General features: G+C 41.1%; 1 protein-coding gene across 2 annotated transcripts in view; it reads left to right on the top strand.

Moving 5' to 3' along the window:
• The first annotated feature begins 288 nt into the window (after window positions 1-288).
• Window positions 289-20,057, top strand: part of rbpjb (recombination signal binding protein for immunoglobulin kappa J region b) — a 55,172-nt gene continuing 35,403 nt past the window's right edge. The window contains exon 1 of one of the 2 annotated variants that reach the window (XM_016671061.1): window positions 289-513. In XM_016671061.1, the coding sequence (XP_016526547.1) occupies window positions 494-513 (20 nt within the window). In that variant the 5' untranslated portion in view covers window positions 289-493. The remainder of the gene's footprint in view (window positions 514-20,057) is intronic. The other variant, XM_016671065.1, reaches the window with a different exon arrangement.

Genomic DNA, 20,057 nt, shown 5'->3' with positions numbered 1-20,057 from the left:
ATACGTCATGAGAAGACAGGATCCATATCGGAATATGTGCGTGTGTAAGGCCTGGGAGCTGTTTTCTCCCTCAAACCGATTGGTGCTGTAATTTATTACCCGGTACACACGTGGGAATAGTATTACAGCGCCACAAGATAAACAACTACTCCACTTCAAGGCATATCTCGCGAGACGAAGAAGCTCCCTCAGTGCTCCCCTATTGTGAGAGTTTTCCAAATCTCGCGTTACCTCTGAAGTTTCCCACGCCTGTTGTTGTGGCGTCTCTGCCCTTTTCGCTCTCTCTCTCTCTCTTCAGTGTGTTGCTGTTATCCGCTGCCTCCCTCCTCCTCCCCCTCCCCCTTTTTTCTCAGTCTTCCTCACCCACCCCTTTTTCTCTCCGTCTCCGTCATCCCTACACCTCCAGTCTGCTTCTGTTGTCTCGGCGGATTGTTGGGCTGTCGGAGAGAAGGGATATCGCGAGTATTGGAGTTTTGGTGAGAGTTTGTGGAAGATGGCGCCTGTTGTGACAGGGTGAGTCTGAAGAATCCGGGCTGGCGGTGGGCAACTGAGTTAACCAGAAAACAACTTACAGGGATGAAATGGCTCAGTTTTATGTGCATGCCTTGTTGCTTGTATTTTGTGAAGTGTTTTTCTGATGAGTTGGGTGTTTAAAAAGTCTGCATGTATTCGAGCGAGGGTGTTTTCCCCCTCTTTGAGCAGTTGCGGGTACTTGCCTGAGCTGACTGTTGTTACCGCGGTGTTTGGTGAGCTAGCCCCCCGCTTAGCGTCACTTCACCCCCGGTGGTCTTTTCTGCCAGACAACGGAGGGCTGTTAGCAGGCTTGCTAGCCCGTAGGGCTAGGCACAGCCAGAAAAAGCGTGTGTTTTTAGAACAATTCAACACCAACACCCCACCTCCTTTCTGTCACAGTTTAACGGGGAAGCAAATTTTTCAGCACTTGTATTTGTTTTCGAAGCGTGCTCAGCAGCTAGCCGGGCAGCACGGTTACGAATTGGCTAGCTGTCCGATAACGGACGCTTACTGAAACACGTTGCTGCTTTGTGGTCTGTGTGTCCTCTTGGTAGTGTTTTAGACCCATTTTTGTTTATTTTTTTCACAGTGATATAAAGTAAGACTTCCATAGCCTGGTAGCTGTGTATATTTTAGTGTGAATCTACAACACACATTGAATAATGCTTATTTTAAATCAGTTCTCTTTTAGTTTCAATTGAAAGTAGCGTCTAACTGCGATCTAAATGTAATGAAAACTATACCTTGGTATTTGTGTACTTGCATATTCAAAGCAGATATCAGTTAAGGACAAATATGGGTAATAACCGAAGTTTTATTCGGCTTCTTATGTGCATACTGGTGTAATATCGACATTTATGCAACAGCTTTCTGTGAGACTCGAGTTTGTTTTTCCTGCTGCTTATGTGTTGTAGGCTGTGTTTACATAAAATACACAGATTCAGCAAAAGCTTGTTTAGACCCATATCAGCAATTGTTTTTTTTTTTGTTTTGTTTTTTTTACATATTCTTGCGATATTTCTTAAATAGTTATAATTTTAAGCATGCAGCATAATCTGAAAAATCACTGGAAAAAATTTATATCAAGAACATGGGATGAAATTTAGACAGTTGCAGCATTTCAAAGCTGAAATTCTGACAGAGTGCATTTGCCTTGCTTTCTTGTTCAAATGAAACATTATAGTTATGTGTCCTGAAGATAACCTATAAACTATTTTAAATATTTTAAAATTGAATTTGAAACCTGCACTGGCAATTTGAGCATATTATGACATACCAAAACAGTTGACTTTAGGCGCTGCTATTTGGAAACATTTATTACAGACTAATAATAAATAAATTCTGCAAACACAGTTTCGTCGGTCCGATCTTTAACAAAAAGCCACTGGTGGATCTCTAACAGGATTGAAAAATGGTAATGAATGATAATTCAGGGTGTGTGCACATAATCACTAGGGACTTTTGAAACCTTAACCTGCGGTTGCAAATAAAAAGCTGTTTTTGAGGGACGGCCAGGAGCGATTGAAGCAGCCTCGCTGTTTGGAATATACCCATAATAACATTAACAGTGATACTATAGTAATGGGTGGTGTTACTGAAACCTGCCTTATTGAGAAGGTAAAAAAAAAGGGCTTTATAAACCATTGAGGGATATGTTGTGGACATTTTATTTCCCCTTTTAGTCAGAGTAAAACTTATTTCTCGCTCGTGACCAGTTTTGAGAAAATTTTACTATTTTTAATCTTCTTATTTTCTCCCCTTTTTGTTTAAAGGCAAACTCTAAATTTTTGAATCATATGATTTATAAATTAAAATGTAAGCACTTTTTGAGAAAATCCCCAAGTTCATTCTAAATGAATAAATCCCAACAAAGATTCTCAAGCTTTTGTGAGATTAAGTTCTTATAAATCTTTCCATTAATTAATTTATTTAAAAACACATAAGTTCCTCGTGTTTTTCACAGAGTAAAGACACAGATTAATTGTAAAATACGCGTCTTGTTCACGCAGCAAGTTCACACGACTCTTTTGCCACAGAAAATGTTCAGTCTTCATATGTTAGCTTGGTTTGATAAATCAAGTCTTTCCCAAACATGTCTTATGTGTCGCCCTTTACTCACACACAGTTACGATTACATTTCAAACGTCTCAATATAATTGTTCAGTCTTTTTCTTACTAAGCTAACCCTAACAGCGGTTAGTCGTAGCAATTGTTCTGACTTAAAACCTGCTGCAGAAATAACTATGAAACTTACTCAAGCAACCAGTGCTGCAAGACGCGGCGCTGTTGGCGCCTCGGATGACTCTCTTTCAGTTTATTGAAGATTTCTCTGGGAAGAGTTGTTATTACTGGGTAAACCGTGCGGTTTAAAGCACAAGATTCATCACCGCGGTAGTATGTTTGCGTGAGCAAAGTACAGGTTACAGCTCTTCCATAATACCCAAGCTGTTACCAGCCGGTGTGAGGGTTCAGTCCCTGCATTTGCTTCCATAAGCGTAAAAAAGTAAACACCACATTGGCTTTGTTGACCCAATGACACCTCAACACATCCACAATGTTGCAATGGGAAAGTTTACCTTGGAAACAGATATAAGTTTACCTTGAAACTGGAGTTTCTGAATAATAAAAGCACTAAAGTTTACATTAACACTATTTGGACTCTACATAAAATAATTTTTGTATTTTAGTAGAGTAAAATAAGTGAGAGGAATAAATAAGAAATGTGCTTAAACTTACAACTGGTTTCTTTGCTGTAGTCGTCGCGTAGTGGGTTATGAGTTATATTTCTTTTAAGAAGGGGAAGTACTACAGTCAAAACAAAATACAGTTTTAATCTAGTATTTACTTAGAAGAGTGACCTTGTGCAGCATAAGACGACAAAAAATTGGACACCAAATGTATATGTTTTTATTTAAAATGACATTCACATATTGACAAGTCACCCTTTCTCCACATTGAAGAAATCATAGGCATCTCATAATGGTTTCATTATTACTTACCCAATACTCCTGAAAAAGTAAATGGGTTTTAATTAGAGCTCCGGCTTATAGAGCTACCAATAACTTAGTTTGTAATCATCAGACTTGTGATATCAGCGGTATGGGCAATATAAACTTTAGGCCATGTTGAAAGGAGCTGGTTGACTCCATTTGGCAAAAATGGCCCCCCCAAAATTGTACATCCCCCTCCTCTTGCATTAGTCATATAGCTTCCAATTTTTTTGGCTCTGTTGAGGCACTAATCCCCACAGACAGCTCGGTGGGTGACAGACATTTGCAGGGCTGCTTAGAGGTGTGTGCGTGTGTGTGCGGATGGATAGGAAGGGGGTAGTTTGCTGTGCATGTTCATTTGGGGCTTTCCAGCAGAGCTGAACTGATTTTGGTTGGTGCGTTTTAGAGGGAGGAGGGGGCAGGCAAGAGGGCAGGAGGGTCAGGTCTGGGTGGCTGGCCACCTGTCCAGATGATATCAGCAGATTCATGTGTGTTTGGCTGTTTTTTTTCCTGTGAATGAAGTTGGAAGGGAGTTGGGGGGGCGGGGTGGTGCTTGGGGTCGGCATGGAAGAACAAAATGCTGCGGTTGCCTGTTGGGCTGAGAGGGGTGTAACAGAGAATTAAAACGCCATAAGGATCCTCGTAAAGTCATCGTCGGCCTCGCTCACAGCAACGGTTGGAAACACCAGACTAGACCTAATCTGTTATTGGTCTGATGTGGGGGCTGGGGGCTCCAGCCGTACCGAGTTGTTAACGGGATTACAAGTTCTTGTATACGTCACAAAATGAATATTTGGTTTCATGTGTGTATGTTTTTCTTTAAGTGTCACTCTATTAAATTAGAGCCTGCACTGTTAGCCAGTGTTTTTATGTGTACTATATTTCCTTGACATTGTTTCCTACTGAAGCAGACTTCAGTTTTAAGGAAGTGTTTGGGTGTGCCAACTCGATTCGTCACGTCGATGTGGTGAATGTGCAGCGTAAACGGTGACGATGTTCAGATCCGATATATCTGCTCGCAGTCCTGACAAAGACATTTTGTGTGCGCGGCGTCCGACTACATCGACAGAATATTTTGACGCTCTCACAGATTGGACATGTGTTCTTCCACATTTTCACAGTATAATCACAATATAGTCCGATAGCATTCGTCTGTGCGATGCTATGCATTCCTCATTTGGAAGAGCTGTGCAGAGAGCAGCTGGAATGCTGCTCACTAAATGTTATGATGTTCAAAGCAAAGTGTTAAGTTAATGAAGCAGGACAGCAGCTTTTTACTGCAGCGCATGTTTGCACGCATTTGGCTGGAATTGCATTGGAAGAGCTGAATTGTCAACATGTACTATCAAAATGTATAGCAAACATGCTAGCGGTGGCCTGGTTCTTTCGCAGACTGTTCTGTTCATTTACCTACACTTTAAAGCTATGGAGTTAGCACATAAATCATATTGATTGTTATTGAAGGATTGAGTTGGGAAATGCCTGTGTTTAAATGACGTCACAAGTAGAAAAGCCCAATGATTTCTGTAAATTACAACAGGAAAGTGGGCGAGTATTTAGAAGATAGTCATGTGGCTAAACGAGTAATATTTGACACAGTGTGTGCAGGATTACAGAGACTGCTTAAAATCAGATCTTTCTGGGTGTAAAAAGGCAGCCTTTATTAAATAACATAGTTCCAGCTATGAAAGACAATCAAAACATAGCAGGAAGTCAAAGAGCTGCACCTGACTTTAATTTGCTTAAGAATTTTCAAGAGCATTTTGATAAATTATGTATTGAAGATCATAATTAGAGATAAATTGCAAGATTTTTTAAAGACCAAAGTAAACATGTAAAAAAAAACAAAAAAAAAACACTAATTGGATTTTTGTTACAATTCCACGGTTTGTACATTTGAAGAAAGTGTTTAAAATAATTTTTTTACATAATTGTGAAGTCAGAAGGGTACTAATTTCTTGGCTCAAAATAGCAATTTTTCTTTTTTTGTTGCAACATGCAGAAAAATATATCTGTTGCTGCGGCATAGAACAGGATCTTTCTCGTCTCCGAGTACCGTATTAGTCAGAGCAAATTATGTTTGTACACGCTGTCTAAACTCGCCGGATTCCCGTCCCCTGTGTGCACAACAAGCAAAAGACGAAAATGAAAATAAACAGCATCGACTTTGTGTTTTCCTTTCTGCACGTTGCTTCCTAGCGCAACTGACTGTGCAGTTGAAAGAGCGGCACTGTTCACCTGAGATGATAAAAGCATGAATCACTTATTTCAACACCGCTCCACCTTCACTGTGCCCCTCGGGGATGGGATTCCATTTAGCTCAACCCACCACCCCCCCTCCTGCTACACACGCGCACACACACACACACACATTTCCTCCTGCCACACACACATAAAAAAGTCTTTTTCCGGCCAGAAGCCAAGAATTTGCTCTGGTGTAACGACACTAACTCAGCGTGTCTTTGCGACACAAACTTGTGTTCTTGTATTTTTTTTTTTTTAAACCATCATTGTGGTTTAGGGGGCTTCTGGGGTTGTTTTGATCTGATCTAGTGTGTGTGTGAGCGTGGGCGGCTACACGCTAAAGCCGATATGTTTGTGTGTGTGTGCACGTGCATGCGTTCCCCAGGGTCATCTCCTCTTCCCCGCGTCCTTTTTATAAAAGGAAAGATTCAGAGAGAGCAGCAGATGTCAAAGCGCTGACCTTTATGGTGGCAAAGGCTCGGAGGAGAGTTAAAACACATGCCCACCCAGTCGACCCCCACAACTCCCCGCCAGCTCGTGTGAACACACAGTCGGCTACTTCACCTGCGGCACTGGAGGGACAGGTAAACATCTGATCTGTGTGTCACCTGAGCATCCTGCAACTCGCTCCAGACGCTGTGAAAGTCTTCAAAGTGCGTGTGGCATGTGGGGTTGGGAGCCAGTGCAAAAATCACAAGTAAAAACCACAGGCAAAGCAAATTCGCCGTGACAACATTGGGGAGGGGGAATTTATTTAGTTCATACAGTGGGCCATTGTTTTAGGAGTTCGCACATATCTGTTACTTCACATGACTGAAATCCGCCCCCCAACACCCCCCCACCTCCCTGAGGCCCGTGGTTTCGTTCAGGTTTCAGATTCGACTTGTTTGGTCAAGTGAGGAAGGGCCTGTTAAAGCACCACACACCCAAGTTGAGTCAGTGTCTTTTATTTTCTGATTTCCCTGCTACAGCTGTTTCTCAGGAGGAACAGCCACCCGAGCTTCCTTTAGGGGATGGATAAAGTATTTATCCATGTATCCATCTCGGAGACACCCCAGGCGGATAGAAGTGCGCATTTTTGTGTAATTTGCGTTGGATCCTTGCCAGCTTGGCACTCCTTTAGCCATCTGCTTAAGTGCGCACCCAAACAGACATTGTGACATAGCACGGCGCGTACCTGCACTGTTACTTTTCTACTTGTTGATGCCGCCTTTCCATGCATCCAGAGAAGCGTGGAAGCCTTCTGTGGCGGTTGGAGTTTCTCTGTTTTTCTTTTTTTTTTTCTTTTTTTTCTTTCCTTTTTGTAGACGTTTTAAGAATTTTATTTTTTTGGTTGAGGTGTTGCATGTTTGGACTATTATTCCCTTTGGTTTTGGATGCATCTGGAAAGATTTTTTTGGGGGGGGGGAATGTTGTTATGTTGCATAACCAAGGAAACAAGGTATTGTTTTTTACAACTGGTAATAGCTGACTAGCATCTCTGAAGCTCAAATAATACCTGAACTACAACTCCCAATGCTCGAAGAGTTGAAGCGGAGGCTTCACGGATGCATCGCAGAGCGAGAAGGAGGACGTTGAAGCCATATCGGTCACCGATCACATCCCAGACTCCAGCGTCTCTCAGCCGGCCTCCTATTCATACGGCCAGACAGAGATTTAAAGAGGAGCGGCAAAAGCAAATGGAGTGCATTAGTAATGGTTGCCAACAACTTATGGTGTCATCTAGGACATGTTGCTGTCTCTGCTGCCTGGATACTGAGCTGTTAGCATGTCATAACATTAATCATCATCATCAACATCAAGTTTCATCATCTAGTTTATTTGTGTTGCACATTTCAGCAACAAGGCAGTTCACAGTGCTTTTCCATAATAAAAAACATTACATTACATTGTGCTGGGAAATTAAAAAATATGACATTTAATTTCCCTTTGGGATAAATAAAGTAGTGAATTTAATTAAAAACCTTCTGATGAATTGTTCTGCTGTGGTAGTTGCGCAAGAACCAAGTCAATTTGTTTGAACACATCCTTGCCGATAAATAAAATTTAGACCCCTGATTTGAAACCTGATCATGATGACGTTATGCCAGTTTCCGTCTAAAAAAAACGTCGTTTTTTAGACGGCGTTAAAAAAAACTTAGAATGTTGGTATAAAGTTGCACGAAAGAGAACATTTGAGCGTCTGTGCTAAGAAGCTTTATAGGTGTGCGGTAAGGATGGTGTTGAACAACTCAAGGCAGAACTTAAAGACTTTGTGGCTTTTAAAAGCAGACCTGGCCTCCAGTCCTCTCTCTGTGTTGCTGTTGGCGTCTGCTTCACCGCTCGCTTTAGACAGAAAACCAACAAGTCAGCACAGTGGAAGCATTCAGCTCCGCGTTGACTCTTGTTTTGAAGTTCTTCTTTGACTTTCCTACATTCAGCCTCAGCTTCCAGCAGTGTTTCCTCACGCGTTAATGGCAGCGGACCTCCCCGTTCCCCGTCCTTTGCTGTTTTACAGTGATTAGTCTCACCAGGGTGGATGGCACTTTCTACTCTGTCAGCAGTTTTTGCCCCGTCATCCCTCCGCATTCAGGATGTTTCATTCACAAAACTCGTCTGGCTCAGCTGGCTTTCACCCTCCCCTCCGCAGACCTTTCTCTTACCTACTTCCTATGTTGGCGCTGCTGACACGAAGAGGGAAAAACAGCTTATAAAAGAAGAAGAAGAAGTGTGTGTTTATTATCTATTTTATCAAACACGTCCAGGAAAGCATACTCTCTTCCTGCCTGTTGAATATTGCATCATTTTCAGTCTAACTCTGTCTAGATGGTGACGCTTTTGTTCGCGTCCTAATGTCGGCAGACAATAACACGGGCCCTGTTCAAGCATTCAGAGAAAGACGCTAAATATACACAGGATCTCCCGTGTTGGGAAAACCCCCGACGACACCACCTCAGGGCTGCAAGCAACTGCCACTATTGCTGCACAAGATAAGAGGGCAGTAAGCCTGCAAATGCAAAATCTTACGCAAACAAGGTTTATTGCCCCCGGGGCAGTTGGTGGCATTGTGTTGTTTGTTGATGGCCGCGATGCTGACCCACACCTGATCTATTTTACGGGTGTTTTTTTTTTTTGTTTTTTGTTTTTTTGCTCCTTTTCAATTCAATCTTTTGGGCTGATGTTGGTAACCCCCGACTGGAAACGTACACAAAAGTAATCCAACCCCTTCAGATTTTACACAAAATTTAATCTGTTTTTTTGGGGGGGATTTTAGGTAAAAGACCAAAACAAAGTAGTAAAAAAAACTAAAATAATTGTGGTTTATTTTAGTCAGATGTGGAAGAAAATTGACTCTACCCTGAACAGACAAGATGCATGGTGAAAACATATTGATGGCAGCATTATGCTGTGGGGGAGATTTTTTTTTTTCTCTGCAAAAACAGAGAAGGTGATGATCTCTATTGATGCGTTCATGGAACAAACATGTTAAGAATAACATTTCCGATAACACTGTCGATTTAAGCGAAATCTATCGAGACAGTGATAAATCAAAATTCTTCACGATTGATAAGCGACGTGATAAAAGCCCAACCCTGTTACAAACAATACTGCTTTTACTCTTCCAGCTACAAAAACACTTAACACTTTGCAGTTTATCTGTAAAGAAAAAAGTTTCCCAACCATGTATCTTTTGTTTCCTTGCCAATAATCCAATAGTTCGTGTTGAACAATCACACAACCTCCCAATAAAATGACTCTGTAGCTATGAGAAGTTGTGCTAATCGGGTCAAATCCAACTTTATTTTGCAGCGCTGCTGCTTATTTTCCTAGTATGATATTCTCTAAAATAGCAGTGCACATTTTTTTTGTCCTAGCTCAAAAATCATATTTCAGCCTGTGACTTCTGCGAGCCCGCCTCCATTGAGACCGCTGCTGGCATCGGTCCAGGCAAGTGATGGCAGCCCTGGGGGAGATTAGCAAGCCTGCGTTCTCCTTTCTCCTCTGTAAAAGTAGGAGCGCATCAAGGGGAGTTATCAAGTGTCATGAAAATGCTGCAGGAGGGGAAAAAAAAAAAGAACAGAAGGAAAGGAGGCTGAGATTCCAGGAAGGGAAAGCTGTTATCTGCAAAATGTTTTCTTCGCATTGTCTTGCTTGTTTAACCGAGGCCGGCGGAGACTTTTGACTGAAGAATCCGCCTGGTGGCATTCCTGTGGCTGTTGACGTCAGGAGGGTTTCTGGCCTTTCGCTGCAGAATCACAATGAAAGCGGTGGACGTGTGTGCTGTTCTGTAAAAATGTCTGATTGTGGTTGAGCAAACAATGCTCTTTTCTTCCCTTTTTTTTTTAAAACTTAATGAGAGGGTTTGTTTATGTTGTGGTTGATCGTCTTGCACTTGCGGCCGCGGCCTGATGCTGCCGTCTACTGTTTCAGAGGGTTTCGAAGCGCTGCTGGGGGAATGTATGTGGGGTTTCAGATGAGCTCATGGAAGGAAGCTGACCTGGTTTAGAATCCTCTGGTTTTTCCCAAAGAAGCCATCCAAAGAATGAACAAGATGTTGCTTTTGCGCGCGCCACAGTTGCGCGTTCGAAACGTCTGCATCAAACCTGCGTGGATGTGGGGGAACGTTTCTGAATCGGCTCACGTAACCTCGTTTTTTTTTTTTTTGTTTTTTTGTTTTTCTCCCTCCTTCACAGATAGCACAGTTTGAAGAGAAACAAGCAGCAGGAGCAACATCCTCCTTCCCCATCATGAAACCAGACAGTCGCCTTGAGCCGACATACTCATTGCTAAACTGCACATATACACAAAAACACAGTGCGGTCTCAACATTTGGTTTGGTTTGCTTCGGATCGTCTCTCAGCATGTGGGCTAAAGGTCACTCTCCCGCTCTCTGGCTCTGCCAGGAATTTTTATTTTCTTTTTCTCTCTCCCTCTCTCTCCCTCTCTCTTGTTCTCTCTCCTCCTCGCTCTTTCTCGTCTCTCTCTTGACTGCAGTTCAGTCAGTGCCTTTGTGGCAAGGGCAGGGCAAGACGGTGGTCACTTTGATAAATGCCCAGAAACTGTGACTAAATTTAGGCTCTCGCTGTCTTGGAGAGCTGCAACAGTGTTAAATCATTTCAGATATTTGGCAGAATAAGCAGAAATGTTGGATGCTGTTTCATTTTTGCAATTAATCTGCTTAAACCTGCACTGGAGAGCCTAATGCTTAAGTAAAAAAAAGAAAAAATTTACTCTGTAATAAAAGCTTTTTTGGGGGCAAAATGAATGTACGTAGCTGAAAATAGACACCAACATCGGTAGCCTACAAGGTACTTGTTAAGCTTAAGGTTCTGTATTGATATTAGCTAGTCATCTTTTAGCTAACATTACCTGCATCCAACAGCTTTACTCAACTCAGTCGGTTAGTTTGGAGGGAAAAACTGTGAAAAGTTCTTTGCGTTTTGCTGGTTTGCTGCCGTGATTCTAACACAAACCTACGTAGCTCCGCCCAGCAGCAGCAGGTCTCCTTCACAGGTGTAAACCCAGCGCGAGCGTCGTAGCGCTCATGTTGCGTTTAAAGGCGGCTCGGAAAAACAGGTTACAACATGTTAACAACGGATTAAACAGTTTTAACTGCTGATAAAAGTGACAGAGGACACAAATATGGGAAGTGTGGAAGCCTCTACTGTATCAAATTGACATAGGAATAACAGAGAGTTGGCCATTCTAAGGTAAAAACCCAGCGCATACAGTGTTCATGTTTTTTTTTTATTTTATTTCATCCAGACGGCTTCCCGCGCCCCCCCTGCAATGACACGGCGCCCCCCTTAGGGGGCGCGCCCCACAGTTTGGGAACCTCTGACATAGTGAAAACTCATGTCGCTCCGGTACTTTCTGACATTTAAATCTGTTTGACATTTGGATCTGTTTTTTTTTTTTTAGACTGACAAACGGTTTAGTATCTGATTGATTTAATAATTTCTCCAGTCAAGTTTCTTAATATATATATGTATGAATGAATGAAATCTCTTTCCACAATGTGTTCCTTGATTTTTTTTCTACTTAATAGAAATGGACTCAGTTAGGGCTGAAACGATTAATCGTGATTAATCGATTGTTGAAAGAATCGTCAACCGATTCAGTCATCGATTAATCGTTAGCTGGAGTGTACAGACTGAAAAACAGGTCATTTGCAGAAAGAACAACACAGTGAAAACAGTAATTGAGCCAGAACTGTACAAAAAGTAGTATCCATAGATTTTACGTTTAAGACAAAAAAAGTTTTGCAAGATGCATCTTTCACTATAAGTGATCAAGCCAAAGCTAAAGAAATGCTGCTCTTGCATTTCTGTCAAAACAATGTTATTTAAAAAAATATTTATTTATTTGCATATTTTAATGTATTTCTAATATTGTACCAAAAGGTTTCAATGATTAAATAAAATCTCTGCAGAATGTGCCAATCTTTATCCAATTAATGGTCTAATTACTAAAACAATCGTCCGTTGTAGGCCTAGGATCAACATCTTTTTCTAATCACTAAACCACCTCCTCTTTCATTTCTTACACCTGCACATTTATTATTATTATTATTATTGTTATTGTCCCAGATTGTGGATCCTGAACGTAGATCCCTGAGCAGATCCACTACCCGCCTGCCGCACCAAAGACAGTTTTCTTCCCGACCAGGAGCCGCCGTGGTACTGTTGTGGTTGACGCAGCGTCCTCATTTCCCCCTGGGTTGGTTCTTGTTTAGAAGTGAGTCATCAACTCTGTAGAGAGAGTGAGTGGAGGGGGTGAGGGCGGTGGTGGAATGAGGAGGGAGGGGTGGGGGTTCATTCAAGGTTCAGATCTCCGTTGTGTCGTTTCATGTCATCTCTTTCCTCTCCCCTCCTTCCCGTTCCAGTCCATTATTGGTTTGCAGTTTGTCGCTTGATCATCAGCATCTGATTCTGTGCGGTTAGTTTGTGTGTGGTGTGACATGGTTCTTTTTTTTTTCTCCCTGCGGCTTCTGATACTTTCAGTGTAAATATGGCTTATTTTTCGGTTCAGATATTTTGCATATCGGCATCATCTGGTTTTCATCAGGTTTTAAAATTAGCAGCGTTCCTAGGCAGTCTGGAAACAAAATAAAATCTGGTCGAGCTGTTTTTCCAGATAAGTATGAAGAAAATAACTGCTCGGGAAAAGTATTTTCTTATACCGCAGAAGTGTCCTTCCCTCTATCATTCCTTCCTCACGTCCTCTTTGCCCTTCCTTCCCTGTAGCTGTAAAGGTGTAACCTGAAATGTTAGACTTGTGTAAATCTTTAACATCCCCTTCAGGGGAGTTTTGGAGTTTTGATTCTGTTCATTAAGTTAATATTTTATTATGATTGTGCTATGGCAACAACATGATTTATATTTTTATCCTCCTTTGGTTATAGATTATTTGAGTATACAGAGCAGTTATTGTTCAACTTAACAATTGTTGGGTGTCACGGTCCTGAGGCAGGAAAACGAGTCCAAGAAATTTACTCTTTCCTAACAATTTTGCATCATAGTTGGAGTAAGGTATTAATATTTTGTCTAGTTTTCGCTGTAGAACATGCTTTATGAAGGACATTCAAAAATGTTTTATGCATTTTATTTTCCAGCTGCACCTTTGGGAATTTAAGAGATGGCTTGTTCTTTTCAGAAAAAAAAAAACAAAAAAACTTTTTGATGGAGACTGTAAATGAAGGAAAAGTCTCCAGTTGCTTTTATTTTCTCTGAGGTTTACATGATCTAATCTCTGGGTAAACGACAAGATGAGAGGTTTAAATGTTATACGTAATTTGCCGTTTCAGATGCAACTCAAAAATGTTTGGAAAGTGCTCTTCTAAAGCAAAAAGGTTCAGCAGAAGTTACTTTTGAAGATCAATACTGTTAACTTTCAAACACTTTCGAATTCTCCAGATTAGAAAACTCCCGAAACGTCTACTTTTATAAATGTGCTTCCCCCCCTTTTTTTTTTTTTGGCTCTGCTCTGATCCTTATTGCTCCTTTTAGAGAGTGCGTACCATATTTTTTATGATCTCCACTTTCCTCTGCTTTTTATTGTGGGTAATTTGAGAGAAACCCTTTTGGAGCCCAGGATCATGGTGGTCATTTAGTGACTTAACATTTCTTTGCTTTAACTGGATATTTTGTTAATTATACTCTGTGTACAGTTGCTTGCATAAGAGCGATCCCTCAAGACTGGACATAGTTTTGTCGAAATAAACACAATCTTTTTAGTGATAAAGTTGATATCATGCAAGAAGAAAGTTGAAAGAAGCTTTTTTTTAATGTTTGAAATTAATGAAAGATGTGAAGGTGTTGCCTAAAACAGGTGCAAGTAAAGTTACACTTTTCAGCCCGACTTTAAACTAAGTCCCTGTTGGAAGAGAAGTGCTGTTCCTCTGCACATTGATGCCATTGTGCTGTTGATTTGTTTTTCTTTTTTTATCCAAGTCAAATCCGTTGAAAACTTCTCAACAGCACCATGACTGAATAGGAAGTTTATTTTCTGAAACCTGAGTGGAGCCTGAAGGCATGCTGCACTTTAAAATCATGCAAAACTACACAGGCTGATACTTAAATATAGCCGTGGCTCATGGTTTAGGGCAACCAACGAGTACACCTTCTTCTGGCATACTTTGTTGCACCTGCAGACCTGTGTCGCGTATTTTAATCACACCTGTGTGATTAAGTAAGTGAGTTCACTACATGGAGTTGCAGAGATCCACATCTTGGTTGCAGGAATATGTTGACAGGACAATTTTCAAGCCATAAGAAGTCCAGTTTGCAGTTTCTACAAATGATTCACAAGTCGGCAAACGTGAAAGAAGGTGCTCTGGTGAGGTCAGACCAAAGTCGTACATCTTCCTGAACCCACCAACAGTAAAATCTGGCGGTAGATTCATTCGACGGAGACATTTCTCATCAGCTGGAAGAGAGATGCTGGTGAGAATTCATGGGAGGAAAATAACAGAGATGAACACCTGCAAGAGGCTGTCCAGCAAGACCTCAACCCTTAACATCCAGGCACAGCCACAATGGAATGACACAATGTATTAACATTGCCCAGTTAGTCAAGGCCTAAATCCAAATATAAAGTAATTAAGATATACACCAAAAGCCTTGAAGCGGAGATTGCAACAAATGTTTCTACTAACTGAAGACATATGCATGATGTACTTAAGCCTGACCTCTCCATTCCGATTTTGGCCAATACAGATTTTGGTTTTTGTTTTGTTGCCTGAATAATCTATAAATATCTAAATCGGCAACAATTGGGTGAAATGGGCGACTGAGAAACCAGCCCTCTCTCACGGTAGCAGAAAAGGGGGGATTTTTACACCTTTGCGGAGATGGATGAAATTGCTACTATTTTTTTCCCGTCTGAGACAAAGATTCAAATTAAAACCTTTGTCTCCCTTCGTTGTTATGCTATACTTTGTGTTGGTTTATCACTCAATATCCGAATAGAATATATAGAATTTTTCAAGGTGCTGTTATTGTTGGTCGTTTCTGTGGAAAATTTATCTTTAGCATCTTGTTGTGGTAGCTATACACTTTGGGCTTCGCAAAAAAACCCCCCAAAAAACTAAATAATTAATGAATGGTGCTGTGTTTATGTGCAAGTGCAGGTTGGCTGAACGGCGCGCACTGGAAATGTCATTACTTTATTTCCAGAGCGTATACGCTGCACGAGCAGCGGAGCTTCTACTTGTTCCAGCCTCGGAGCCAGATTACACTCATTAAAGCATGGAGTTGGTGTGCAAGTGAGCGTGCGTCTAGAGGTCTTATTGATTGTGTGCCAGGCCAAGATGAGTATTTAAAAAAGTCTGTCCTGAATGCTCCATATGGAGGGTTGATGTCGGAGAGTGTGGTCAAGAGGGGGAGAGGCGGAGGGAAGGAAAATGAAGGAAGAGAGGAAAGAAGGACGAGGAGACCTTCTCTCTTTTTTTTTTTCTTTTTTTTTTCTTCTTCTGGGCTTTGCTGCCTCTGTCATTAAGCTCTCCCATGTCAAAGACAGATGGAGCAGTTTGTGTGTGTATGTGCATGCCTTTTGAGTGCAGGGCGTCGTGACCCACCCACGTTTGAACACACACACACACAAACACACACAGCATTGATCGCTGCCTTTTATCCTGCCCCTGGTGGGGACGTCTCTGGGCACCTAAGACCTCCGCCATCTGCAGTAACTCAACCTTGAGGGTCTGTCGGCTCATCAGCAGCACCGTACCACTTTCGATATATTCAAGGAAAACTTGAGATTCTGATCACTTAATCATTTTTAAGTCTTGAGAAAAAGGACATTTAACTTTATCTTTTGTGGCACCATGTTGCTGTAACCTTAATAGAGGCACGCTAGTAGGCCCAGGCAATTGAACGATATCCATCGCGATAGACACAAGATGAATAGGAATAGAAAATACATCTGGTGGACTATTCAATCACTGAACCTCATTAGGGTTCTGGATCAGAGAACCTGAGTGTGCTATCCTACAGCTAATGTAACACACTAGCTGTAGGGGATGCAGGCAGTGGAAAGGCTTCTCGGCCTTTGACCCAGCTAAGAAAGGTCAGTGGCATAAACTAACTTACTCGCTATTTGGTTACCTAGGAACAACTTTTGTGTTACGCAGAGAAACAATTTCATGTTGCTCCCAACATTCTGGGCTGTGCTTAACTCCGTGTGGACTCAGTGTCGGATGCAATGTTGTAAATCTTTACAACCACGAATGCGTACTTTTTGTGTCGAACTGACTCGCACAGGAAACTGCTCGTCAAGAAGCGGCGTTCACATCGAACTGTTTGTATGCGACACAGCGTTGATGATGTTGAGTCGGTCCAAGCAGTTGGAAGTATGCGTAGCGTGACTTCCGCTCTCTGTGAAGTGCTAACATTTGTGAGCTGGCTGCCCTGGTGGAGAAGAAATGGGGCTATGCACCCGACTACATCATCAAACATGCAAGTACCCTTTAGAATTGTGGGAAATTCAGGAATTTGTTACGAGAAATGTAGGCAATGCGTATGCTTCACTATGAAATCTCAACTGTTTGCAGACAGTTAGCGACCCACAGCATTTGTACACACAGTACACATGCAGGAGCAGTTTCATGTTTTGACACCGTGCCACATAATTGCTTAAAAATAAAGAAAGATTGGAGTGGAGTGAAAGGAGAAAATGGGCATAACAGCTCGAGAGATGATTGTGGACAAAAGAGGAACGGTCACGTCACTAGCTTGGTAGTATTTTGGATATTTAACAACAAACTAAAAAATCAGTATCGATATTGACTGATATTAAATGCTTATATCGTGATACATTTTTCGGCCATATTGCGCAGCCAAAGATCTTTTTAGTCCTGTTCCAGATGAGTGTGTTTTTTTTTTTTTTTTAACTCTCTCCTTTCCATGATAGTTTTGGCCACATTTTCCATGAAAAGCTGCGTTTGACACTAGCAAAGATTGTCGATTTAAAAATCAGTTGGTCAATGGTGGAAAGTTGAACAAATTTTCCCTGGTTTGCTCAGACCAAGGGTCAACTGGTCAAGGTTCATCAGATACATCAACCTCCACAAACAGCATCTTTGTTCTCAGTTTTGTAGAGATTACATAAAAGTAGATGTAATATGCCTTATGAATAACTGGCAATAATGTTGTAATTTCTTCATTTTCCATCCAAAAGTATCTATCAAGAAATTGGCAAAGCAGAATGGCTCCAACTCGAATGATTGCAATCCTCAGGTCAGCCAGTAGCACGGTGTTAGCGTGGTGACGGTTCAACTTTAGGTCACTAATTCTAAAACATTTTATTATTTAAAAAAAAAAAAAAAAGGTGTTTGCTACTTCCTTTTCTCTGTATTCAAATATTCAGGCATGACTTTGCTAAGAGGCAAGACTCTCGCAACATTTGTAGCAGCTCTGCCCTCCTCGGCCCTTGCAGGCTGCTACAAACTGTTGGCACTTGCCAAGGCAGCAGTGCCAAGCACAGAGCGAGCCTCCAGCTCCAGCAATCTCCCCGTTACTTTCTGGGGGAGTGCCTGTCCACTCCTCCTCCTTTATTTATATCTGTTTCTTTGTCCTCATTTGAACCCTGCTTTTAAAATGTGAATCCAGATTTGACTCGAATAAAAAGTTATTCATTTTTTTGTGTTTTATTTTTTTCTTAATGATGAAACTTCTGCCTTTAAGATGTGTGTGTGTGTGTGTGTGTGTGTGTGTGTGTGTGTGACACACTAGCTGTAGGCTACACAGAAAAAAAACTCAGTGCAGCAGAGGAAGTGTGTGTGTGTGTATCTATCTGTGTATTATAGGAAAAGCCTGTTGTTTATGCTTGAAGTGTGTTAGAGCTGTGCAGCAGTGTGTGTGTGTGTGTGCGTGCGTGCGTGTGTGTGTGTTTGAAGCTGTGACATCAGTATGCAGGTATTTCTCAACAGACTGCCAGGACTAATGCAGCCAGTAGGCTCCAATTTCCAAATTTCTTTCACTGACACGCACATCGAGTTGCTTGGTGAGACTTGTTGTTTCCACGTATTTCTTTCTTTCTTCTTTTTTTTTTCTCCGCTGACTCTGGGAAGCTTTTAAAACACGTAGGAACAGCATCCGAACCTCAGCCTGTTCTTGCCTTTCAGATGCTGCAGATTCCTTGTTTTGGGGCCGGGTTGGGATGAGTAGGCCCTTCACGGCAACCCATTATAGGGGACTGTTATTTTTTTAATAATTCATGAACCGAGTGTCCCCGGTTGTGTTCTGACTCTGCCGTCATATCTGCATCATGACGGATGTCGGTAACTCACAGGTTTCTTTTTGTCATCTCTGAAAACTAGTCTGTTCAGTTTCAGATTTATGCCTGTGATATTCTTTATCATCTCCTTTGTATTCTTCCGTATTGTCAGGAATGCATTCGTCAGCGAAGTACCATTCAGCTGTTATTCATTATGCTCATCCAAACTATCATTTTTAATAAAATAATAAGTTCATCAACCAACAGCTTATGCATGGGTCCTTTTTTCTATTTTTTTTTTTCTAAAAATCTGCTAATTATCTTCTGTTGGACTCTAAACAGCAGCACTTTTTTTGTAGTTTTTCTCTAATGTGCTGAAGTTATTTAAATAAATAAAAAAACGGAAACTTGACAGATCAGATTTGGATAGTAAGGCCTCAAAGAACATTTTTGCATCTGTGTTTGCCAGGAAGAGCCCAATCGGCTCATCTCTTATATCATAAAATCACTTGTTTTTACTTTTGTAACATGTCTTATTCATTTCCACTAAGTGAAAACTAGTCAAAATGTGTTTTCTTTGGTCATATTTACCTTTTGAAATTTTGATCAAACTAGCACTGAAAGTTATTTTTGATTAATAAAATGACTTACTACTTTTTAAATTGAACAGGTTAGAACTGCTTTAGTTATGGGGACCTTTGGTTTCACACTTAACCTGCTAAATAGCCGTAAACGAGTAGCTTGTTCAGAGTTAATTTCGTATATTTGTGACTGTGTTGCGCTTTGGTGTTGATAATGAGATGTAGTGCTGCTCAGTGGAGCTTTGATATCTGCTATCGCCCTTCAGGCTGAAACCAGACACCCTTTTTTGTGGCCCTAATCCCACACACCATTCTTCATTTACCTCACACACACACCGCGGTCGCACTTTGAGCTAACGTCGAGCTCACCTGGTATGCATCGAGTGCCATAAAAACATATTTACGCTTCTTTCCACTTTGTTTTTCAGGTTGCACCCACAAACTGCTTCGTATTTTGATTTGTATTATATATGACGGATCAGCACAAAGCAGTGAATTACTGTGAAGTAGAAGGACAATTATGCATGGGCTTTTACAGAACAGTGGACTTTAGTCGTAATAGTCGTAAAGGGAGCTAATTTCTCTTTCTAGATTTTTATTTGTATCATACATATAAAACAATATATAATTTTCTTTAAACCTTATAGTTATTCACCAGATCGTGCTGATCTATTATGCAAAAATCAGAAAGGTGCATTGTGGTTTTTAAAGAAACTGACTGATGTTTTTGAGTTGTGATTGCGTCACCCAAGGATGCACTCACTCAGCGACTGAGACTTTTCAAATATCTGCTTGTTTTTATTTTCTTTCACGAATCATTACACTTATGAGTGCTCAATAAAGCAAGATTGAATCATGTAGCGAAATTTAGCTGAGAAATTCAGTGGTGAAATGCATTTCAGCAGAGTTCACTAACATAGGAGATGTGGGAGCAGATTCAACAAGTTAATCTCTCCACCTTAGAAAAACTAAATCTCTCAGAAATCCTAACACTATATTAGAAAAGTGTTGCTAGCCCAGCTGAACTATTTTG

This window comes from Poecilia formosa, unplaced genomic scaffold, assembly GCF_000485575.1.
Source record: "Poecilia formosa unplaced genomic scaffold, Poecilia_formosa-5.1.2 Scaffold41, whole genome shotgun sequence".
NCBI lineage: Eukaryota > Metazoa > Chordata > Actinopteri > Cyprinodontiformes > Poeciliidae > Poecilia > Poecilia formosa.
This window is presented reverse-complemented; position numbering and strand designations above follow the sequence as displayed.